Below are 24,962 nucleotides of genomic sequence, written 5' to 3'. Positions count from 1 at the left end.
TTGGCTCTCCAAAAATTACTTTTCACTGACTTGCTGTATGAATCTTTCCTCTGAGTCTAAAATAATACCTTTCCAATCAAATGTTTGCATTTCCAATACATCTATACAAGGAAGATTAAAATCACTTTAGCCTCTCCCCACTGCATTCTCAAAATGGCTTCTGACTAGTGTCTTTCAATTTCATTTAAGCAGCACCAAACAACAACAACAGTTGCCTCAAGACGCTTTATATTGTAAGGTAGACCCTACAATAATGCATGAGGGCCAGCCCTCTGCCGTGACCTTGGGGTGAGGAAGACAGGATGAAAGACATGCTGTGGAAGTGGGACACAGATTGATAACAAGTGTGATTCAATGCAGAGAGGTCTATTAATACATAGTGAGTGAGAAAGGTGACTGAAGAAGAAATGCTCATGCATCATGGGAATTCCCCAGCAGCCTACACCTATTGCAGCATAGCTAAGGGAGGATTCAGGGTCACCCCTGAATCCTCAAATGGACTGATTAAATGGCCTGTAGCAACGGACCAAACACCCCATACTCCCGGAGCACCTCCCACAGAGGTGTCCCCAGTTTTCCTTGGAATGCTGTTGAAGCTCTGCTGGAATTGTGTATTGAATATCTTGTAGACTGGGGCCTCTGTCAGGCGTTCCCAGCGTACCCTCACTATATATTCAAGCGCGCCAGGTCTGTTCAGCGTTCTCCCCTGACATCCAATCCAACTCACCACCAGGTGCTGATCAGTTGACAGCTCAGCCCCTCTCTTTACCCAAGTGTACAGAAAATATGGCAGCAGGTCTGGTGATACGATTATAAAATCGATCATCAACGTGCGGCCTAGAGCATCCTGGTGACGCGTGCACTTATGGACACTCTTATGTTCGAACTTGCTTTTCCATATGGCCAGACTGTGGCTTGCACAGAAGTCTAAAAACAAAACACCACTCGGATCAGATCCGGGAGGCCATTCCTGCCAATCACACCCCTCCAGGTCTCACTGTCATTGTCCACATGAGCATTGATGTCTGCCAGCAGGACAACAGAGTACCCAGGCGGATCACCCTCCAGCACGCCACACAGGGACTCCAAGAAGGCTGGGTACTCTGGACCTCCATTCAGTGCACAAGCGCAGATGACAGTCAGGGCCTGTTCCCCAACCTGAAGGCCCAGGGAACAAACCCTCTCGTCCACTGGGAGAAACCCCAACGTACAGGCAGCAAGGCGAGGGGATAATAGGATACCCACCACAGCCCGCCGCCTTTCACCAGGGGCAAGAGTTCACCCTCTCCCCAGGAGACTGGCTAGAGAGCCCAAGCCGTGCGCTGAGGTGAGCCCGACTATATCTAGCACAGCCCGAAAAAGAGACATTGGCCCATTCTCCTGCAGGCCCACCACCCACAGGAGGCGCCGTAGAGATCAGGTGCCGGGCAGCTGCCAGGAACAGAGACCCTGGTGGACTGATCCCCAGCTACCAAGACTGGCAATTGGGACATGGAATCTCATTTCTCTGGTGGGGAAGGAGCCTGAGTTAGTGTGTGAGCTTAAGAGGTACTGGCTAGATATAGTCAGAGAGAGAATCAAGTTGAGAATTGTCTTGTTATTGTCTTGGTACATTATTTGATTAAAGCCTACTTTTCCCCCCAAACGTTTTCATTAAAAATAAGGAACGCTAGATAAATGTGTTACTCTTTATTTATTAGGAACACTTTTTGTCTAAAACATTTTCTTGTTAAAATCAAAATTAAATTTTAAGAATGTATCTGAATATATTTACAAATGTACAAATAAATACAAATAGTTACAAAAAATTAACTGGAAACAGTTGGACCAATGCACACCTCATGCAGATACGAATTTATAGCTGCAATAGAATTTTGAGCAAGAAAACACCCCGATCAATGTTGAAGCTACAGTTAATAACGAAGGTTTGCATCTTTTCGCTGTAACATATGAAATGTATCGCAATAACGTCTATTTGCCACCTATAAAAGGTCTTTTATATAGCCTCTCTCTCGCTTACGGCCATACCACCCTGAACACGCCCGATCTCGTCTGATCTCGGAAGCTAAGCAGGGTCGGGCCTGGTCAGTACTTGGATGGGAGACCGCCTGGGAATACCAGGTGCTGTAAGCTTTTTCGCTTCTACACACAAACTGCAGAGGGCGCTGCTGCTCAATCAGTGGAGACAGCTTCAGTAATTACTCACCGATAACATTTCTAAAACTGATGCTTGGAAAATGCTCACTTTTAAAAGCTTCGTAACAGGTTTCTTCAGGCCGGTTCTCTGGTTGTGAAACTCCAGCGACAAAAAGGATCCTCATTTTTTCCTAGAGAACATTGAACAAATGTGTTTTTCTTTTTTTAGATCTATAGTTTATTCATTTGACCTACATTTGGTATGCCATTTTGAAGAGTTTTACCTTTGTGACTTTGAAATATCATCTTATATATTATACTTAAAGATTTTATCTAAAAATATACGTATCTAACTTTATTATAATGATTTTATTTCAGACAATGTGACGTAACTTGATACAAATAGTTGTTTTCTGTCTGACAGAACAGGAAGCATCAACTTCATAGTAGCTATTTGCATAATTAAGACATCAACTATAAGTGTTCCCCAAATTTCCTGCACACATGAGGAATTCCCATTCTTCATGTGTGCCATGTTGTCTGCAAACCTGACAGTTCAAAAAACCTTGTGTTGATTACGGATGGCAGTTATTCCCTGAAACAGATAGCACTTGCATTAGATAACTACAGAGCACTGCTTCTTTAATGAGCATTTTGATTATTTGCATTTAGTGTTCACTGATATTATGCTCATTAAAGTGGGGATCCACTAGGTCCTCCTTCAAAATCCTGTCGGCCAACTTCAACAAGAAGTTAGTTTGAGTGATGCAGAAGTGTTCAGAATAATCAGTGATGCATTTATCTGAACTGATAAAAGATCAGTCACTTTCTTACCATAAATTCATTTCACATGAGGTTAGATCTTGTTGATATGTGTGTCTTTAGGTATCACATCACCAGCAGGAGAAGATGACACCTCAATGCCTCATGAAAGCTCTGTTTCATTCATATCCCTGCAGATTTTCAGTTCCTCCTTGGAAGCCTCCACCATATTATCAGTTATTTGTAGCTGACTTGACCTGGTGAACGTTCCTCTCATGGATATTTTGTGGGAGAAATCATTTCAATGAATGAGGAAAAATATCACAATCACAGCCGTTATGGCAGGATCCTTTAGACTCCACTTTCTTGTTTCACTTGCTTAAGTGTATATTCTACATTTTGATGTTTTTTCCTCGTTGCCTGTTTCTCATCATGTTCTTGCTTGCCTGCCATCTCTCATTAAATAAACTAAAACAACTAAGCTGCTGCTCTAGAGAATTTTATTAACCTGAAAATGAAGCACTTGTGAAACCACACACACTATTTGGTTTTAAAATCTCTGGCGCAGAGAGGAGTTTTATACTCATTATATGGAACAGTTAATGATGTGATGATAATATAATGCTCTGTTGACAAAGTTATAGAGATAATGATTACATTTTGTCTTAGTGCTGACGTCTTAGTGATGGAGTTGATGTGGACTGCATTATTCTGCACCATGTGTGCAATTAAAAAAAAATACAAAAAAAAATACAAAAATCTTTCAGACTAAGTATTTCAATATAGTCTGTCTGTTCATGTGCACAAAAAAAATGTAAAGAAGCTCTAGATACAGTGATACTGATCGTCTACTTACAGCAATGATTAAATATTGGAACTGAAATTATTTGTATTATTAAATTTGTTTGTTTTAGTTTTTTAATCTCAGCGAGTCCATCAGACAGCTGTGGAGGTTCAGATTCAGTGGAGTGGACATCATCACTGAGGTTCTTTGTACAGAGTTGAAAACAGGAGGAAGCTACAGACTGCAGCAACATCTACTGACAGTCTGGAAACTAAAGCCAGGAGATAATGTTGGTGCATCTTTGACATGCTGAAGCTTTCAGACACATGAATCACACTGAGCAGAACCTCAGTGATCCTTGCAGAAAATACCCACCAGAAAAGTGAATTCACTGAGTTTGTATCATTTGCATTGTAAAGATATATATATATATATATATATATATATATATATATATATATATATATATATATATATATATATAGTCTGAAAGATTATATTATATTATTTTATTTTATTTATGTATTTGTTTACAAAAACTAAAATCCTCAATTTTAGAAATGTTATCAGTGAGTATTTACTAAAGCTGTCTCCACTGATTGAGCAGCAGCGCCCTCTGCAGTTTGTGTGTAGAAGTGCAAAAGCTTACAGCACCTGGTATTCCCAGGCGGTCTCCCATCCAAGTACTGACCAGGCCCGACCCTGCTTAGCTTCCGAGATCAGACGAGATCGGGCGTGTTCAGGGTGGTATGGCCGTAAGCGAGAGAGAAGCTATACAAAAGACCTTTTATAGGTGGCAAATATCACACAGTTCAATAAATGTTATTGTGATACATTTCATATGTTACAGCGAAAAGATGCAAACCTTCGTTATTAACTGTAGCTTCAACATTGATCTGCAAAAATGCTTTTCCTGCAGTAACATCTGGATAATAACACATGTTAGTTTATTACAGCACAGTACAAGTGATAGAGAGCACACAGTGCGTTGGGACGATTTGGAAGTCAAACATTGTTGTCGTTTGGAGACTTTAAGTTACATATAGCAGATAAAAATGTAAGCATGTATGTGTCATTACACCATGACTGTGGGGGGGTTTTAAGCTCTTTCGCTTATGCCCATACCACCATGAACACATCAGATCTCGTCTCGGAAGATAAGCAGCCTTGTCAGCACTTGGACAGGAGACCATTGTTAACACCTAGCAGAAGGCACCTTTTAACACAATGCATTCTTTGTTTGCCTAATTGACCCTGTGCACGAGAAAATGCTAACTTCCTGGTTTTAGACCGGATGTGGGGTTGTACATTTCCGGTAGCTTTACTTTGCGGTCAATCGCTACTGCGAAGATATACTCCAAAATTGATGTCCAAAACTCGAAAACGGAACAATCGCGTTAAGTTACAAAGAGCAGAAGGTGGAACACTCACCACTGTTGTCTCATAAAAATCTAATGATCAATTTTGACGTTTAAAGAGTTTAGATCGATCAGTTGTTTACATCACTCAACACAAGCAGAACTGCATTACTGCAGCAGAAGACACATCGTCCACATTCAGAAGCACATCTCTGTATAGTGACTGGTCTTATGATTTAAACAGGTTCAGCATTCAAACTACAGGTGAAGAATAGTCAAACCAGATGTTTTCCCCGTTATGTCGATATCAGCTAGTCAAGTACACACCTACACAGCATGTTAACAAACCGTGAAAAAAGCCACACAAAAAATGAACTATTGCTGGTAACGGTTTCTATACATTAGTATGTACGAAGGGTATGTTGTGACTTACCTTCAAAATTACAGCGGTCCCTCGCCATAACGCGGTTCACCTTTCACCTCGCTGTTTCGCAGATTTTTTAGTGCAAGTTTGCATGCTTTTTTACGTCCTGCGTCCTGATCGCTGCAGACGATCTCCTCCGTCTCTCCTGTACAGTACAGAATCACTGCATCAATCGCTAGCAGTGTGACTCTGAAGTGCAGTGCTGTATGTCCACGATGTACACGAAACGTTTTGCACCGTCAAAAAATAAAATTGGCTACTTGATTTCACCTATCACTGGTTAATTTTTAGAACATAACACCCGCGATAAACGAGGGACAGCTGAGAAATATAACATTTGAATCCATTTTCTCTTTTCCCCTGAGGCGTGGGGGAAAAATATCGACAAGTCGATAAACATCATTTACAGATATATTGGGTAAATGCCCGAGATATCTATAGAAATGTAAATCGCCGCTTTATTTATTTATTTGCTTAACTTGTTTTGGACCGTAAACAGGGCGCGAATAGGACACCGGAAACAAAGCTCCCCTCAGGAGTTTCCGCACCGGAAGTAGCATATGCTAACGTGCACATAGTCAATTGTTGCTTCCTCAACATGTTTCTTCTATTCCTCAGTCACAGCCAGTGATGCCAGTACATAACAAGCCTTGTCTTCTGCTTGGGCAAAACCCAGGTTCCTCAGCAGTCCACCAAATGTCTTGGTTGGTAGAGTCTAGATTTAAAGTAAAAGGAAAAACAAATACAATGCGAAAAGGTTTTAATGGGACCAAGCAATTTTGACCACAGAGTAGAGTACAGAGCAGGGGTCACCAACCTTTTTGAAACTGAGAGCTACTTCTTGGGTACTGATTAATGCGAAGGGCTACCAGTTTGATACACACTTCTGAAATAACAAATTTGGTCAATTTACCTTTAACTATATGTTATCATTAATAATTAATGATATTTATCAATGTAAAGACACTGATTATGTTAATGATTTCTCACAATAATTACAAACAATGTTTAAACAAGGTAGGAAACAGATAAATATGAATATGCAACGCGTATTTGCATTTTGAAATGATCATTTCTACAACATTTTCACTTGCCACTAACAATTTTTAACAAATCATAAGATTTTACTGAACTTGTCACCAAATCTGCAGCATTTTGTTTAATTATCATGTGTTACATTTAACGACCACATTTGTTTTTCAATAATTAAATCCAGCTTTGCAATGAGATAATGTTCATCTGGGCTTTTAATGCATTTAAAGCATCATGTCAGCAACAGTCCTACCTTTGCTTTGTAGCTCACAGTTCAAATGGTTCAGTTTCCCAGTAATGTCCCTTAAAAATGCAAGGTCAAAGGTCCACTCATGATGGGAGTCATGACCTTTGCACTTAACATCTGCTGGTGAATGATGCAGTGGTAATGCATAAACTTTGGGAACTCTGTGTCACCTTTACAGTGAGCGATGAATCCTGTATGTCTGACGATCATAGCAGGAGCCCCGTCGGTAGTCAGCGATACCAGCTTTTCCAAAGGTACCTTTTTCTCAGCGAAAAACTCCTTCACCGTGTTAAAGTTGTCAACTCCACCCGTAGTTGTCTTTAGCGGCAGTAGTGTCAGAAGTTCTTCTGACTTTCCTCCCACCAAGTTTCCGGGTGCCAGTGTGTGGCCGTTACTAAGCAACTGCGAGTTAGCAGCAGTAAACCAGGGATAGAGGAAGAAAGCTACCAAAATCAAGCCTCTGAATTTAAGATGTTATTCTGTATCTCTGGATAATTATTCCGATTTCTGGCTCTGCTTCTCCACTGTTGCTTAATTTCGGTTTACCAGCGATAAGCAAGGCAACAAAACGATGTCAACACAAGAGCAACAAGCTAACATCGGCAAAGTTCTCAGCTTTCTTCGGGAATGGGACCGCGGTGACATGAGGGTCCGCGGTCGCATGTTGAGCACCTTTGTGACTCAAAACACGGGGAAGACGTTTTATGAGCTGGAGCTGGAGTTTGCGCAGGTCGCCAGTCTCTTCCTAGCTCGACTTACCACATGGATGAAGCTCACGTATCCTTTATTCAGCCATGGTCTAGGAAAACTGTTAGTTTTGGACATATATATTTTGTACAGCTCAAAAAAAGTGTCCTGGGTGGGATTTAAATATCTCCAAATAGTAGTGGGATTCGTGTTTCCTTGCATAAGTCCTGCAGGATTTGTTTTGGAGACTTAAATGAGGCTTAATTTAAGTTTTCTGCTGGTTAAACCTGCCCTGGTTTGGGACTGTCTTGATTTTGAGGGGCCTGCATAACATGTGAAAACAACACATTTAAATCATAAAACATATTTTTGTTAAACACATCTAGCATAAAATATCAGAATAAAGTTTTCATTATGTGCCTGCACATGTGAGAGTTTGATAAAGTATGAGTTAGGACCTTGGACTTCTGTGGATCGGATGAAGGATATAAGTTCCTGCTCTTGAATGACAGGGAAATCAACTGGACAACCCTTTACTAATACTTCAGATACATGTTAGGCACCTTCCTGGGACTTCAGCTGAAAGCACTTGGGATTTTTCTGTCTGCTTCTTGTCAGTAAGTGACCCAAAATGCGGGACTGTAATCTGCAAAAATATCTTTAGGCCAACAGATGTTTTCTTTCAATAAACCATCTTTCTGATTTGATCAGTGATCAGTATCTGATGAACTTCCTGGAGGATGGAGGAGTTCTCACTCTGCTGGACATTTTGAGCCACTCTCAGAGCAAAGACGATGACAAGGCCGGAGCCATCAAACTTCTACTCACTGTCTCAAAAGCAGGTCGCAAGTACAAGGAGATCATCTGTGAAAGTCACGGTAAATTTCACATTTGTCTGTGGCATATGTAAATTTATTTTAGATTTTAGATCAGATTTTAAAACAGCCTACAATATCGTTTCTTTTATCAGTAATGCTTCTTTTGCTTTGTTTCCAGGTGTTAAAGTCATAGGCGAGTGCCTGTCCACATCAAACAGAGATGAAACCAAAGAGGCAGCGTCGGTCCTTTTGGAGTCCCTGTCCCACGGAAATCCCAGATATCAGGACCAAGTCTACAAATATCTGATTACCTGCATGACTTGTAGCTCACCTAAATCCCTGCAGCTTATTCTGCACACCTTATGTATCATCCAGGTGAAGCCAGCCACATGTCAGTGCGCCCCAGGGTGGCTGTGGCTACAATGTAGCTTGCCATCACCAGTGTGTGAATGTGTGTGTGAATGGGTGGATGACTGGTTGTGTAAAGTGCTTTGGGGTCCTTAGGGACTAGCAAAGCGCTATACAAATACAGGCCATTTTACAGAGTATGCACAAAGCTGTATATTACTGCAGTCAGTCTGTGTCTTGCAGAACTGATTTTTAGTTTTAAACATTTTTTCTCTTGCAGCGAAAAATGAAAACAGCCCATTACAGCATTGTAGAGCCTCTGCTTAACACACTCAGATCCCTACACCTGGAAGTTCAGGATGAAGGTAAGCTGACATGCTAATTTTTAAGTTTATCCTGAAATTTCTTTGTATCCTGTGAAATATCAAATCATTCCATTAGCCATTGTGATTGTGGATGAAAAATTGCGATCCTTTTATTATTAATCAGCTTTTCTGGTTTTGTCTCTTTATATCTTTGACAGCCATTAAACTCATCTTAGACCTGAAGCATTATGATGTGAAGGCAGTTCTACTGACTGGTTTGGTGGCTCTACTGAGGCCTATTAAAGAAAAAGAACAACAGCATCTAATCAGCAAAGGTGACATTAGAGTTTGGTTGTGAGCTGTGAAAGCCTTTAATATACACCTCTTATTTTTGACCAATTATGGCCGCCTTTTCATATTTTAATTGGTGCCTTTCTGCAGTTTCTGATACAGTTACACAACCCATCAGTTAATGTGTTATAATTTTGTAAATGAGCCCTAACTTGTCGCAGTCATTTTCATGAAATGTTTTATTGACAACCTTATACAATCTTGTCAGAATCCAAGATGACTGAGATGACTGGATCTTTCCCTGTATTTGTACAGCAAGCTGCTGCAGCTAAAACAATACGGTATGGAGTCCAAATAACCCCCTCAATCACAGTATAACACAAACTCAGCTAAACTTCTGGGATATCTGTCTGTCCAGTTAGCAAACAGAACATAGTGTGAATTGTTCAAAACCATGATGGCTTTGCAGGTGGTTGCCAAAGACCATTCCTTTCATGCCGTGCTCATGGAGCGTCATGTGGATGTTATGACCAAACCTTTAGAAACAAATCACACACTCATTTACATACATACTTATATCTTCTCTAACATTTGCATTACACACCCACAGAAACTCAATGAAAACAGTATAAACAAAAATCCTGAGTTGTTCACGATAGATACAAGGGGAACAACTCAAGGTTCGGTATCTTGCCCAAGGATACTTTGACTGTAGTAGCCAGGTGCTCAAACCATTAACCTTTGAATTAGTAGACAACCTGCTCTACCTCCTAAACCCCAGCTGCAGTGACAAAGTCATAAGCAAAAAAGCAAAACTGGAGAAAAATCTGTCAGGATAAGAAGAGAACAATGGTTTATAGTCACCACCTGCAAAACTATTTCCTTTTTGGCAGGTGTCGTGTTGTTGCCTTGTTACCACTTTATTTGGCAGCAAAAAGGGTGATTTAGATTCACAGTGGTTTATACTTCCCAGTAAATAGATTGAGATGCATGAAGCTAAACTGACTTTTTAGGCCATGGTTTGATAAAACCATGACATAACATTTTATTCATGGCAGTGTGATAGCTTTATATATTGTAATACAGTAGCTACAGGGGTTCACAATAGCCAGTAGCTCCCCATGTTTGATTTGGCAGTTTTATGCCCGATGTCCTTTCTGCATTTTAATGATGTTCAATATTTGTTAAAGGTTGCTTGCTGAGAAAGATCAAGAGCTTTCTCGTGAGCTGCTCTCTCTTGGAGTGATCCAGCATCTTCTGCACACTATGGGCAACAGAGAACATCCTGATGCCCAAATACAAGCCAGTCTAACGTTAGAGGTACTTCAGTGTGTGTGTGTCTTCTCAAAAAAGCAGGCTGATGACACCTATGATGATTTTCTCACAACCATTTGGTACAAATAAAAAAAATACTATAAAGCGCTTCAGCGTTCTATTTTAAGACTTCACTTTTTTTTTTGTTCTTTACTTTTTCTTTTCAGCAGAATAGGACTGCTTTTTGAGAGCTTCATTACCTCATGCTTGAATGCGGTCCTGTCAGCAATCTACTAATGCATGCCTACGAAGCAGGACAGTTAAAGTCATTATGTCTTGCCCAATTTTCAACTGTTTTTAGATGGTTTGAGTTTCTGTTACTGTTCTGATAGAATTTTCTGATTACTTATGAGTTTTCTTATGACTGCTTCTTGGTCCCCACTGCCTCCACCCTCTTTAAAAAAAATGTGTTAGCAGTAATTTGCAATTATTGTGTTCCAGTAAAGCCCTTTTTTTTTCTTTTGCATTAAATTAGAACCAGAAAGTGCCAGCCTTGTAATTAAGTGGAAACAGAGGCTGCTTTTCTTGAGTTGGGCTGTTTGTAAAAATGTGTTTGGTTCATCTCCGTTTCTCATTTGTTTTGGTTTTGCATCTGTAGAAAGAAACATTAATTCAGACATATGAATATCAGCTTCTTGTGTCTGCTTTCATCTCTGTGTAGTACTTTGTCGTCTCCTTCCCTGCTGTTGAGGACCAAGTGCGGAGAGTGATGGGCAGCGCTCTGTTTGCAGAGTTCAAAGTAAGCGATAACCTAAGTTAAAGGTGCATTGCTCCAAGTCAGTACCAACAAATATAATCACAATCTTTCTAAAGAACAAAGCTGACACTGTATACATGAACATGAATGAAACAGAAGCAGAAATGCTGCTAACAAATCAGATTAACATGTCACAAGGTAATGATTTTACCGTTTTATTTGACAGCTGATTATTTTCCTATATTTCCTGTACTATGTGAAACTAATTGTATTCGTTTTCTTTTTTCAGTTTTAAATGGTAACGAGTCTGACAGCTGACCAGAGGAAAAATAGTTTCATAAACGGATATAAATAAGGTTTTTAGCAATGTTTGTATTAATACCTATAACCTGTTCTACCATTTGTTTTTGTATTAAGAAAAAAATATTCTATCTATCACTAGAAAAATGGGAAGTTCAGTCATTTATATTAATATAGCAGGAAATGGCTCGGACAATGGAAGCTCTGTCATAGTTTTGGGGCTTCTTCTCAAATAAATACAAATAAATAAATAAATTTGGAATTTATATGTGTTTGAGGTGTGTGCGCACACACACACACGTGTGTATACTCGCTTGAGTCAAATTTGAGGTCGCACTTTTTAACTCCCACCCTTTGGGGACACTGGTTTCTGTTTGGTTTAGAAGCAGGCTGGCAACTGAATTTTACACCTCCAAATCCACAGAAATAAAAAAAATCACTTGAGATTTTCATTTCATTAAGCAATATTTCTTCATACAGTATTTTTAGCTTCCTATTGGGGACTGGGAATGTTTAATGTCCCCTTTGGGGTCTTCAGTGATAAACCAACACAGATAAACCATTTTGTGCCACTTATGAGGACCGTACTTCCCTTTGGGGTCTTAAGCACAGATACACTAACTATTTTACTTCAGTTTGGGGGATATTACTTCCCTAAAGGCAAGTCCTTCAAAGTAAGTACAGTAAAATGTAAGGTTACGATTTAACTACCCAATCTAAAAATAATCATTTTGCAATTAAGTATGTTAATTTGACAACATCCAAGGGATTTGAAAGAACTTAGAATTAAGGTGTCTGTGAAGATTCTCAGTCATCCAGGTCATTGTAGTCTAAGGAGGTTGGAAAGAAAAGCGTCTGGACTTCTTTGAGTTGCTTGAAGACGTTTCACCTCTCATCCGAGAAGCTTCTTCAGTTCTAAGGTCAAATGTGGAGAGTCCCAGGTTTAAACCCAGTGGGAGTTTCCCCCCAAAGAGGGACAAAGGACCCCCTGATGATCCTCTACCTAATCACATGAGCCAAGGTGTGAAAGCGGGTGTGGGTCCCAATCAGCCAGGGTTTCGGGTGAGCTCATTGTGAAATCTGGCCCCACCTTATCATGTGATTTCCTGAGGTCAGATGGCCCAGGATGTGAGTGGGCGTTAAGGGCGTCTGGGAAGGGATCTCAAAACTGGATTATAGATGGCAGACAGTTGGTGTCGTAAACCACCACCTCTGTTCAAAGATGGTCGCTCACAGTGGATGTAAAAGGCTTCTTTCACTCCTCTTTCAAACCATCTGTCCTCTCTGTCCAAAATGTGAACGTTGGCATCCTCGAAAGAGTGACCTTTGTCCTTTAGATGCAGATGAACTGCTGAGTTCTGTCCTGTGGAGGTGGCTCTTCTATGTTGTGCAATGCGCTTTTGAAGTGGCTGTTTGGCCTCTCCGATGTAGAGGTCTGGGCATTCCTCACTGCACTGTACAGCATACACCACATTGTTAAGTTTGTGTTTAGGAGTTTTGTCTTTCGGGTGAACCCGTTTCTGTCTGAGTGTGTTGCTGGGTCTGAAGTACACTGGGATGTTGTGCTTGGAGAAAACTCTCCTGAGTTTTTCTGATACACCGGCTACATAGGGGATGACAATGTTGTTGCGTCTGTCTTTCTTATCGTCCCTCACTGGTGTCTGATCTTCTTTTCTGTGCATCTTTGCTGACTTTATAAACGCCCAATTAGGATAACCGCATGTTTTAAGTGCTTCCTTTACATGTGTGTGTTCCTTCTTTTTCCCTTCAGGCTTAGAGGGAACATGTTCTGCCCGGTGGTGTAGGGTCCTGATTACCCCAAGTTTGTGTTGCAGAGGGTGATGGGAGTCAAAGAGGAGGTACTGGTCCGTGTGTGTGGGCTTCCAGTAAACTTCAATGTTGAGGTTGCCATTCTCTTCAATGTGCACAGCGCAGTCCAGGAAAGGCAAACAGTTGTCCTTTGTGTCTTCCCTGGTGAACTTTCCTTCCCTTCTTTCCAAGCTCCTTGGACTACGATGACCTGGATGACTGAGAACCTTCACAGACTTGAATGTTTATTATATTCAGTATTTTGTATATGTTATGTTCGTATATCACACACCCCAACTCCCATACCTACAGGTTCTTGTACACCACCCCGTAAGCCTGTGTTTGCATTACTGTGTTGTTGTGCCAAAGAATGACAGTAAAGAGGAAATAACCTTATTTGCGTGTCCTGTGTGTTCTGACCGACACCCCAAGGTGAACACCACTGCTATTCAACCTACACCTATACAGTCCTGGGTGAAACACAAATTAACAGGACCCTGCTCTTAAATCCACAAGCCACTGAGCATTGCTGTTATGGGTTCCATCCTTCTCCCATATGCTCTTCCAGTATTGCTCCATCTCCTGCTTTGGTGGTGCTTTTCTCATATTGTTCCCCGGCCACTGAGGGTACACCTTGGCTGGTTCCTTGTCTTCTCCCCCGGATTTTAAAGGGCCAGTGAGAGCTCACCGGACGCCGCCGGAACCGCAACGCTTTCCAGGGCACGGGCCCCTATCTTGGGGCGAACCTATTCCAGGGCGCCCTGCCCTTCACAAAGAAAAGACAACTCTCCTCGGGGTCCCCGCCAGCTTCTCCTGGTTTGTTTGCGTTACCGCACTGGGCACCTCGCGGTGCCTCCAGGTTCAGGGATTTGAACCCGACTCCCTTTCAATAAGGCGACGTAGGACATCGCTCCGCACTTCCGAACGGCGTTTGCCCATCCCTTAGGACAGACTGACCCATGTTCAACTGCTGTTCACATAGAACCTTCTCCACTTTGGCCTTCAAAGTTCTCGTTTGAATATTTGCTACTACCACCAAGATCTAGGCTTCCGTGCTCATCGCGGTGGCCCTGCTACCTGGCTGTGTAAAGATCCCCCTGAGACAATCCAGCACATAACCGGGGATTGGGAAGCGTATCTGTAACCGGAAGGTCGCCGGTTCGATCCCTGGGCTCTCTGTCCTGGTCGTTGTGTCCTTGGGCAAGACACCTACCGCCTACTGGTGTTGGCCAGAGGGGCCAATGGCGCGATATGGCAGCCTCGCTTCTGTCAGTCTGCCCCAGGGCAGCTGTGGCTACAACCAGTGCGAGAGTGAATGAATAGTGGAATTGTAAAGCGCTTTGGGTGCCTTGAAAAGCGCTATATAAATCCAGTCCATTATTATAACAGCAAGGTGCAAGATTCTAGCAGGCAAGGCATACATAGAACGCAAAACCAAGTGGCACAGTATACTGTTGACTGACGCTTAACCGGGCGTGGTGACACTTTATCTCCGCTGAACACAGGATACACATGCAGAAGCACAAAACACGTACACTGATACGCCCTCACTATCACCCTCCCTACCGCGGATCCAACGCCTCCTCCCATGCTTACCTCCCTCCCATGGACACCGGATCAGTTGGAGGCACAATCGAAGATTGCAGCGGTCCCAGATCAGCTGTACACACTGGAATACTCTCCCATGTTGCTTGTCTGTGTTTTATTGTGCTATGGTGTGTTGATATCTGTGCATTCCTGTATTATCCTTTTGTGTTACACATTTCAATGTTTTTTTTCCCCTTACTACCTAGCCTGACCTGTCTCCCCAATGTGATGTTTGTGTATTGTATGTACGGTTGGCAAGGTCTGTCATCTCGGTTGTGGGCAACTGCAACTGACAAATAAAGGCTATCTCATCATCATCGTCATCTTTGATGTTTGATTGAGTCCAGCATCGAGTTTCCACACTGTGTAATAAACACTGGATTTCCTGCACGTTTCAGTGGTTGTTCTGAAGAGGTGAAAATTTCCATGTATTGTTCAAAGACGGGAAAGCTGTTTTGTCTTGTTTCTTGTGCAATATTAAACACAAGCTTTGCCCGAGCTCATATTTCATTACACATTAAACTCATGACCAATGTCCTGTGGTGATCAAATGAAACTTAAGGCTGCTAGTGTCAGGGTTGGTTGAAGGAGGACCCAAATGCAGAACGTTCTAAACGGAGAAAGTGTGTTTATTTACAAAAAGCTATGAAACAGTGCCAACAATCCACAGTGTGTTCCCAATTCCCAGGCTTTGATTCCTCTCCTTGATATGTGGTGAAGTTTTGTCCTCCTTGGTGCCTATGTACACAGTGTGCTGCTCCCGTCACATGTTTCCACATTTGACCTATGCCACATTTAGTACAGTCCTATCCACCGTCCACTGCTCTCTTAAGTAGGGCTCCTTGATAGGCACACACACAAACACACACACACTCACTCCAACTCTTACACAGGGAAGCGAGGGAACAGGAGCAGATCACACCAACAAACAACCATAAGCATTCCAGAAAATAAATGAAACTAATAATTATTCATCAAACCCCAAAATAACAGACCCAGGCCCATGACAGTTAGAAATCTTAACATACAGTGTTTATATGATGCATACTGTTATTTTAATATCTATTGTAATAGGGCAATGAGAACATTTTTCCTTATCTGCTGCAGTGGCTGATTCAGAAGCGTGGGACAATACTATCAACTACTGCCTGAGATTGAGATAATTACTTTACAGCATGGCTGGGATGACAGATTACACTGGATACTGTGAGGATTCCAGTCCCATTTGTTGAACTACTTCTTGAAAACAATAATTAACCAATGTGGTTTCAACTGTAAGAAAGGCCTCTCCAGATGTTGTCCTGATGGTGGAAGAGGCCAAGGAACTCTTCTGGGAATCGATCAAAGAGTGCAGGGAGATTTCTAAATACCAAGTATGCATATTGAGAAACAACCAAGCATAGCCAACGCCTGTTGCTTTAGCGTTGCTTATGGCCCACGCTTTGGGAGTGAGAACGTGTTGGGCCCACAGCCTGTGTTACTGTTCTTAATAAACAGCCGGTAAACGGAATACTGATCGTCTCTGTAGGGACGCTACAAAACAGTGCAACTTTCTTTTAAAATGCACCTTTCAAACAGCTCCAGATATCATCCAACACACAAACTGTTTCTGTGCATTTGCTCACAAAGTGTCTCTGATATGCAGTTACTGTATTTCATAGGGAGAGAGATAAACGTATTATGTGCAACACTGATAGAAAAAACGTGAGAAAGAGAGGACAGCAGAAAAAGACGAGAAATTGACTGGGTTTCATTCTTCACAACCCTCTAACCAATCCAAAATGGTTAGAGGGTTGTGAAGAGCGTTTTTAAACCGCTCCCTCACTTTCTGCCCAGGGTCGTCCACAGGCCTCTTTTTAGCCGGTGAAATTTCAGTCGTGCTTCTGGCACAATAAATGCTCCTTTTCTTTGTGACCAGAGAAAGGCTTCTTCTTAACTCTTTTACTGATGTCATGGATACTTCCTTGGTTATTCTTATATGTATTTTTAAAGTCTTCCGTTTAAGGTGACCTAGAGTGGTTTAAACAACACCTACAATAAAATGTTATAATAATAATAACAACAATAACAACAACAACAACAACAACAATAATAACAACAACAATAATAATAATAATAACTTTTTATTTTATTATCATTTAAAAATATTTAGGAGCTTTAGTAAGAGTAAAATCGAGCACATTTCATTCAGTTTTCCTAGGGAGGACAACTAATTTGATTTGTAAGTTTCAGACTTAATAACTGGGACCACTTTAGTTTTACTTTGTAAAGCACGTGGACACAACTTTTTAAAAAAAAAGTACGAATCGTTTTCGTATTTATGTAAAAACAATTAACTAAGGTACTGAATTACAGTTTGAACATTTCGGTAGCTTATCCTTTTTAAATTAAAAGGCCTCGATGCTTCACAATGCTTCTGTTAGACATCTGGAGAAACGTCTTGTGTGTTAGCCACAGAGTTTTCCACTGGTTGCGTACTACAGCGGGGACTATGTTAGTGGCCATATTATTTCAGTAGTATAAATGATGTATGGGTCCCCTCTAGTGTCCAAGAAACATATTACTCGTATAGATGACCAAACTTTTCTTTGAAACTGTGCATGCGGAAAGAGGAATAATAATAATAATACCACTGATGTGAATATATATTTTAAATATTTATTTGAATAAAAGTTAGGATCTCTACTTGTTTGTGAAACCACCCAACGCACCGGACAGTGCACTAAAGATGTGAAGAAGAGCGTGCAGATAGGGTGGAGTGGGTTTAGACGAGGATAGCAGCAAGAGAGAAAAGGAAGTCTTACAAGACTGTAGTGAGACCTGCGATGATGTTTGGTTTGGAGACTGTGGCACTAACAGAAAGACTGGAGGCAGAGCTGGAGGTGACAGTATGAAGGTACCAGGCAGGAGGTAAAGAGGGAAACCTGGGATTGCAGTAGGAGATTCATGGATGCAGTGAAGGAGGATTGCTGTGACAGAGGATGCTAGGGATAGGGTGAGATAATCCGCTGTGGCGAAACCCTAAAGGGAGAAGGTTTGCTCATGAAAGAGCCTCACATCGGTGGCTTGGTTTAATCTGTTTCAAAAAGCATATCATGAACCAGACAGCAGGCGGAGTTGCTGACCTGGAGGAGGAGCCTGTTACTGCATGGGCTGGCTGTGTGAACTCTTCACCTATGTCACATTTACAAGACTGGTCTATAAAATCTAAATGACCTTACAACTCTGTAATAACACTTGGACAAAGTCATATAATTTCTGATGTCGTGTTACTCCTAAAGCTTAGGTATGTGGAAGCCCTGGCTAATAGAATATTAAATATGTATGACTCCAGTCTGTAGATATGTGCATAGTAAACATGTTTATAGTGGTACAGTTATTAAGGAGATAAGCGCTGATTTCATGCAGCTACATGAAAGTTAACCTCCCTTTATCGCGTTTGGGGTTTTTTACGACAATCTGCGACAAAATCTCCGGTTTACGTCAGCCGTAAAGCTGACAATAGTGATATGAGATAACTGAACACTGTAACGTTACTTTACAGCATTTTGTCTATTTGAAGCAGTTAAAAATCAAAGAAAGTTCAGCATTTCCCAATTTGACAGCTCGTTCACTCGCCGCCACGCCTAAGCAAACAGTTTTACCAGCACTCAGCGTCCCTGTGTGAGTACAGAAAGCAGCGAGAGCCAGTGGAACAAGAACTGCTTTTAGCCAGTCATTGCCATGGCCTCCGAAAGCGGCGATAGCAACATGGATAGAGAAATGATTCTGGCCGATTTTCAGGTGAGTGTCATTTTTTCTTAGCCCCTCATATTGTACGAGGTGGGCAATAATGTGCCCGTTGTTGTTGAAACGCCTCGGACTGGCGTGGTAAACAGCAGACCTGAGCTGGTGTTTCTGTGGTTAGCACGCTGTGCTAACACACTGACAACTTGCTACCTGATTATGAAGAAGCATGTTATCTGTGTGACCAATAACTACATAACAGAAAAGATGACCCAGACAGATGACAACAGTCATGTAATTATTTGAATCGTTTACATAATTGAAGGATAACGATCCAAATACTACTGAGAGGGAATTTTCGGGGCTAACCGCTGCTGTCAGCTTGTTTACACATTGTTTTGCCAGCGTTTCAAATCCTTATCAGAAACTGTGTCATCCATAAAGACTAAATATTAAGCCCAGTTTGTCGTGAACATTGCGATAATGGCGATAAACCTTTGCAAACTGGCAGTAATTTATGATCCTGTTTTTCTGACGGTCTTTACTAGAACAGCATATAATCGTCATCTTCTGTTTGTGTTTAGCTAACTGTACACAAGCTCCCCGGTGAAGAGCTTGTTACTGTAGTTTTGTTTGCAAGTTTACTTTAGTATACTGTTAGGAAAGTAAGTGAATTTTATTTTTATAGCGCTTTTCGAGACAAAGGACTGTCAAAAAGTGCTTTAAAAAGGTGAATGGATAAAAACTAGCCCACACTATTCGCAAAGTTGACACACATTAACCAAGCAAAAAAAGACAAAATCACAACCACTACTTAAATACTTATCTAAACAATTTAGTTGTTTTTTCTAAACAGTGGTAACCTCTTCCATATTTTGGAGCTAAGGTTTGGAGGCAGAATTCCCTTTTGTTTTCAAATGGGTATGCAGAATCAAAAAAAGGCCCCAATCTGATGACCTGAGGGATGCAGTGGGCCATAAAAGCCAGAACCGAAATCTAAACCTGATAGGAAGGCAATGCAAAACCCTTAAAAGTGGGGTGAAATGTAAGAACTTAAAAGAATGAGAATAAAAGCAATCCAAGCAAGAGGAGGCAAAGTCTTAAACAAGCATCACCAATTGACTTTTAGAGTTTAGTAATATTTCTCAAATGCAAAACAAAACAAAACACCAGCATATCAGAGACTTAATGTGAGCATTAAATGTCAAAGACTGAAAAACAGACAAAGTATCCCATGATTTAGCATGTCAGGTTTTAGATTGGATAAAAGGGACCCCAGTTCCTGTCTGATTTGGCAGTAATGCTCTGAGGAGCAATAATTAGATGTGCTGTCTTTGTCTGCATTTAACTGTAAAAAATTATTCCACCAGATCCAGTTCACAAGGTTTAAAAGAGAGGGAAACAATGAAAGCACCAGAGGACTTAAACCAGATCGTTGTACGAAGCTGGATGATGAGAACAGATCTGACCAAACATCTTGCTCACTGAAACCAAAAGCATTCTATCAGCAACATATGAAGTAAACTAATCCAAGACAGGGCTTTGACTTGGGAATCAAGATAAGTGGTATCAAAGGTTGGGCTAAAGTCCAGGTTATGTCTAGCCAGCATGATAATATACTTTATATACACACACAACTAGTTTGCTTTGGATTGTATTCTTGATATGTAGTACAGGGCTGTTGGTTTCAACACCGCATTGCACTTTGTTCTGAATTAATTTCTTGCTGTTAACACCAAATTTTCCTGGTATCAGCAGACAGCAGGGACATGCCAGTGTTACTTTGCTTTTTTGTAGATACTTGAAGAGCGCTTCATCATCAAGTAAAAACTTTATGAATTCTATAGAGGGTCGTTTTAAATAGGCATAAAATGTTCCTTAATGTTGGCATAAATATTGTTTTAAGTATTAACTGCTCCTATTATAAAGAAAATAGACATTTCTTACACACGTCTAATAGGTTGAAATGTCATGCTGGTTTAAAGACCAGTTGAACACAATAGAACCAAAATGCTCAGTACATGTTTTGCTTTCTGGGTCTGTTTCTATTTATTTATTAAGGTTTTACATTTATACTAGATTTATACTAATTTATTTCAATGGTACTGACATTAAAGCCCATGTTTGTTGTCATGCTGAATATGTATTACTGAGATTCTGAGAAACTGGCAACCTTGTTTTGATCAAGACATCACTGAATGTCCATAATTGTTCTTAAGACTGTTACCATTTCATGTTGCTTTTATGGGTAATAGAGTAGTAGTTAAACTGTAACTGTTATTGTTCTTTTCACAATTAGAATTTGATCTCATACGATGCATTAGTCTGCTGAATTCATTTTTTGTTTTGCTTTCCCCTCACAGGCTTGCACTGGAATTGACAACATTGCAGAGGCAATCACTCTGTTAGAGCTTAATAACTGGGATTTAGTGGTAAGTTCATTATCTGCAGGCTCTATTGGGCTTTACTCTTGGACACACGGACTTAGTCTGTCTACAGGGCAGGTTTAAGAGGGCAGTTAACATCCAGTAGCGCACACCGTGTAACGGGCAAATGATTTCCTCATGTAATCCCATCAGGTTTGTATTAATTCATGATGCACCTCTCAGCATGAAGTGCATATTGGAAGAGGTCAGTCTATATTTAGATAGATGCTGGCAGGAGCTCAAAGCAGGCAGCGAGGTAGACAGTGGGGGCTGGACTCACTGCGGCTGTAAATCTGATGGCTCGCAGTTCTTCTGCAGTAGGTGTTAGTTTTTGTAAAAACAAATGTGTTTGCTAAGTGTGAGAAGTGTGCTAAGAGTTTCACCCCAATACCTCAGTACTGCATCTGCCAGCAAGTTGGAGTTTGTGGTGTGAAATATTGCCATTGCTCTTATGTGCTTACTGTTCATTTTATTTTCTTTTTAAATTTACAGTAATAAAAGCAGACGTGATTTTTATTTTTTAGGAAGGGTGACCCATTTGCAGCTGTTTTTAGTGTTAGGAAAGATAAAATAAATGGATCATTACAATGCTGCTAAACTTTTTATAGCCTGAGCATGTTTGTATTGAGTAAGAATGCACTGTTGCTTTTAAAAGTCTTCTTTTTTTTTGACTTATCAACGCACCTAAAGCTACCTGCAATGCCAGGATCTGACACTTAACTATCAGTGATTCATTTTATTATTTATTTGAGCTTCTTCCCACTGTGACTTTTTAAAATGTCATTTAAAACGAAACTGTTTAAATACAAATTCATAGCTCAGAAAAGAGAAACAAAGTTATGTTTGTTCGTGATAACTGCCCACCGAGTTTCTGGCAGTTCACCAGCCAGTAATGTGTGGCATTTGATAAACGACAAAGTCAGTTATAAGACCTAAAGATAATGACTGTATACTCCAATGAAGGCCAACTATAGCATGTTTGATGATGGGGCTGGGTGTTTTTTTGCCATTATTTCACAGTTCCTTATACCCTTTGTTTGCAAGAAAATTCTAGTATTGCTTTTCATACAAACAATGAATAGTGGATATGATTATAACAGCGCTTACCAGCTTTACTTTGCCTGTTTGGCAGTGTAGAATAGTGAGTGTTCGAGAGGAATCCAAACAATTGTCGATTCAAACAAAAGCAAACTGCAAAGCAGACAGTGGCTATATTTGGCCTTTCATTTCCCTTTGTTCTGCTCTTTCACCCTCCTTCAGTGTTTTTTCTTCTTTTAAGTAACAGAATTTGTAAACTTTCAGAACGCACAGGTCAGACTCTCCCTGTCAGCCTGACAGAGTTTGCAAGTCAGTCAGTATAAAATGTGTAAATTTTATTGAAAGATATTTAATTTTTCATAGATATAGATAGATATATAATTTTATTTCGAACATGCAAATATAATTGAAATAACAACAGAAAAAAAAAAAAAAACTTAAATCATCAAGTTTTCATGTATATATCTTTGTCTACAGAATGCGTGTGCTCGAAAAGGAGTAGGATGAAGTTTACGCTTTTCTTGTTCCTACCCCCTTATTTCAAATTTCATTGCTTACAAATCCATATCCAGGATTCAACATTATTTGATCATATATGATTAACTATGTACAAGTCTAACACATTGAACATACACAAATAAAAACCATTATTTGACATGCACACACGTAAACCAGAACAACAACAACAAACTACATTTTTACATAAACTAATCACCCTGTCTATAACACCCGCTTAATCTCTGAGCTTGTTTTATATCTATGTGACAAACACCTTAATAAACACTTAAGGTTGGGTTACTCAGGCCTTGATCTATAAAAAAATATATATACATATATTTAAAAATAGACCTAAGACCATAGAGGCCTAAATGAAGTTTGTTTGCCAAAAGTAGTTTATTACAGTAATTACAGTCAAAACCTGTTTGCAGATCCATGCTGCATCTGCCAGCCTCTTTGAAATTAGTTCAGTTTACGTTGGTTGCATATTTTGTCATGGTGTTATTTGGTGTTTGAAAGCAAAAAGACAACAACTGAAATTTTGACTTCTGCATTTATTACAGGCAGCCATCAATGGGGTCATACCACAGGAAAACGGGATCTTACAAAGGTAATAACCACATTCTCAAAAATCTGCTCTAAATAAGAGAAAATGTACCAGCTCGCCTTTTAATTCCAAGGGAATGCTGCATAAGTTCAGAACACTTTTGTATTTTTGTCAAACCGTAACGACCAAGTTAAAGGTTAGACGTAATCGCAGGCAGATGTGAAAACACATAAATGAGTTTGGGGATTCCCAAAAAACTCTCAGTGAAATATGTGCCTCCGATGTACATCACCTGCGTACGCGAGTCAGAAAATAAATAAGGAAATCTTAATCAAAGTCTGACTGTATTTGCAGGAACATGAAGTCCTCATCTCAGTGTTGACAAGGCGTTGTGAACTTTATCACGGTTATAGTGGATACAGAAGTGTAGCTCACACGCAGCAACTTCCAGGAAATAATAACCTAGAGTCTACTGAGCTGCAGGGTATTGCTTCTGCTATGATTTTTCTATTCTGCTTTTTAATGGAGGATTGATATTAAAAAAACTTCCTGCAAGGAAGCTTTCTGCTAAGAATCAAGTTGAACACAGTTTCTGATCAGAACGGGTTTCTTTTAAGAGGGTTTGTGCCATTCACTTTCCTTCAACAGTTAGTTGTTACTCATGAGCTAAGGCATACACATGTACACAATGCATGTGTGTATGTGAACATGCACACATGCATGCATGTGCACGAGTGACCTATTGTCAGCTCTTGGGCCATGAATGCAATTAGTTAATCTAGACCCTCCCACTGGGGGCCTCCCCTTAACCGTTTTATTTTGCAAGTCACTTGTGCGCACGTGTGCACATGCATGTGCTGTAGTTTGTTTTCAGCTCTTGCGCCATGAGGATATTGCCAGTCTTTCTTGAAGGCACACACTGTCACGAACGGAGGCTGGCTGGCAGCGTGATCAGCAGCCAACACATTCACTCAGTGGCTGGCATTGGTATGAGCAGTGTTGGGGAGTAACGGAATACATGTACCGCCGTTACGTATTTAAAATACAAAATATGAGTAACTGTATTCCGTTACAGTTACCGTTTAAAAAGGTGGTATTTAGAATACAGTTACTTTGTTGAAATAAATGGATTACACGGCGGTACTTCCCTGTTTCATATTGTGGCGGGTCAGGCCTGTTTGGGTTTTGTTTGACAGCTACGTTCTGTTGTTCCAGGCGGCAGCGTTACGGTTGCCATGGTTACAGGGTGACGCTCTCTCTCTGCGTGTTTCCTGGGTGAGAGAGGCCTTTTTGTTGTTGTTGTGCTAAGCTAATAGGCAGAATGCTACCGGTATAGCTCTAAAGAATGTAGCATCATAGGCAGTGTAGTCCGTGCTGCAGGGAGAATGGACTGCCATACACGTTATGTGTCTGTGAGCGAGGGAGGGAGAAAAAGGAAAAGTACAAGCTGTCATCGAGCAAAAACGGGAGCTGGAAGCATGTAAATATAATAATAACCACTGCAGCCAAGAAGAGTGCCTGACGAGCCCAGTTGTAAGTAAGCTATTAAGACTCGACTGTACACCGTGTTCGTGTTTTCCTCCAAAAACAATAAGTTCCGTTGGAGCAGCCTTTCAACGCCTCTCTCTGTCTCTTGCTAGCAAAGTGACCCAGACAACAAAGTAAAGCTAGTTTTCAGCTACGAGCCCGACACAGAACCCAGCTTATTAGCCAGAGGTCCCTTTACTACGGTTCGGAGCCGCGGACAGCATGATAATATATTAAGTAATCCAAAGTATTCAGAATACGTTACTCTCATAGAGTAACGTAACGGAATACGTTACAGAAT

The 24,962-nt window shown here is 40.7% G+C and overlaps 2 protein-coding genes and 2 non-coding genes across 6 annotated transcripts in view; 3 read left to right on the top strand and 1 right to left on the bottom strand.

Annotated features, from left to right (window-relative positions):
• The first annotated feature begins 2,014 nt into the window (after window positions 1-2,014).
• On the top strand, window positions 2,015-2,133 carry LOC146490787 (5S ribosomal RNA). The gene has a single exon (XR_014872636.1). It is a non-coding gene; the product is annotated as a 5S ribosomal RNA (ribosomal RNA).
• Window positions 2,134-4,324: 2,191 nt separating this feature from the next.
• LOC146490786 (5S ribosomal RNA) lies at window positions 4,325-4,443 on the bottom strand. The gene has a single exon (XR_014872634.1). It is a non-coding gene; the product is annotated as a 5S ribosomal RNA (ribosomal RNA).
• A 2,453-nt stretch (window positions 4,444-6,896) lies between these two features.
• Window positions 6,897-13,316, top strand: armh1 (armadillo like helical domain containing 1). 2 transcript variants are annotated; one of them, XM_085150726.1, is made up of 11 exons: window positions 6,900-7,520; window positions 7,979-8,047; window positions 8,142-8,308; window positions 8,427-8,623; window positions 8,877-8,961; window positions 9,120-9,236; window positions 9,461-9,533; window positions 10,383-10,512; window positions 11,168-11,245; window positions 11,320-11,401; window positions 11,493-13,316. In XM_085150726.1, exons 1-11 carry the CDS (start codon window positions 7,315-7,317, stop codon window positions 11,519-11,521), a joined length of 1,233 nt encoding a protein of 410 aa, XP_085006852.1. In that variant the 5' UTR covers window positions 6,900-7,314; the 3' UTR covers window positions 11,522-13,316. The 2 variants fall into 2 exon arrangements, with proteins under 2 accessions (XP_085006851.1, XP_085006852.1); XM_085150725.1 differs by lacking the exon at window positions 11,493-13,316 and having other exon boundaries at window positions 6,897-7,520; window positions 11,320-11,456.
• Window positions 13,317-18,149: 4,833 nt separating this feature from the next.
• The window catches only part of faf1 (Fas (TNFRSF6) associated factor 1), a 66,093-nt gene continuing 59,280 nt past the window's right edge, over window positions 18,150-24,962 (top strand). The window contains exons 1-3 of one of the 2 annotated variants that reach the window (XM_085150723.1): window positions 18,150-18,682; window positions 20,989-21,057; window positions 23,151-23,197. In XM_085150723.1, coding sequence (XP_085006849.1) covers window positions 18,623-18,682; window positions 20,989-21,057; window positions 23,151-23,197 — 176 coding nt within the window. In that variant the 5' untranslated portion in view covers window positions 18,150-18,622. The remainder of the gene's footprint in view (window positions 18,683-20,988; window positions 21,058-23,150; window positions 23,198-24,962) is intronic. The other variant, XM_085150724.1, reaches the window with a different exon arrangement.

Source organism: Neolamprologus multifasciatus, chromosome 23 (genome assembly GCF_963576455.1).
Source record: "Neolamprologus multifasciatus chromosome 23, fNeoMul1.2, whole genome shotgun sequence".
Taxonomy (NCBI): Eukaryota; Metazoa; Chordata; class Actinopteri; order Cichliformes; family Cichlidae; genus Neolamprologus; species Neolamprologus multifasciatus.
The sequence above is the reverse complement of the archived record's forward strand: the minus strand, read 5'-3'. Positions and strand labels throughout refer to the sequence as shown.

Coding starts and splice junctions, on each gene's coding strand:
- armh1 (XM_085150725.1), top strand. CDS start 7,315: ATGTCAACACAAGAGCAACAAGCTAACATCGGCAAAGTTCTCAGCTTT. Junction 9,237..9,460: donor ACAGCATCTAATCAGCAAAG/GTGACATTAGAG, acceptor CAATCTTGTCAG/AATCCAAGATGACTGAGATG. Junction 10,513..11,167: donor AAGCCAGTCTAACGTTAGAG/GTACTTCAGTGT, acceptor ATCTCTGTGTAG/TACTTTGTCGTCTCCTTCCC.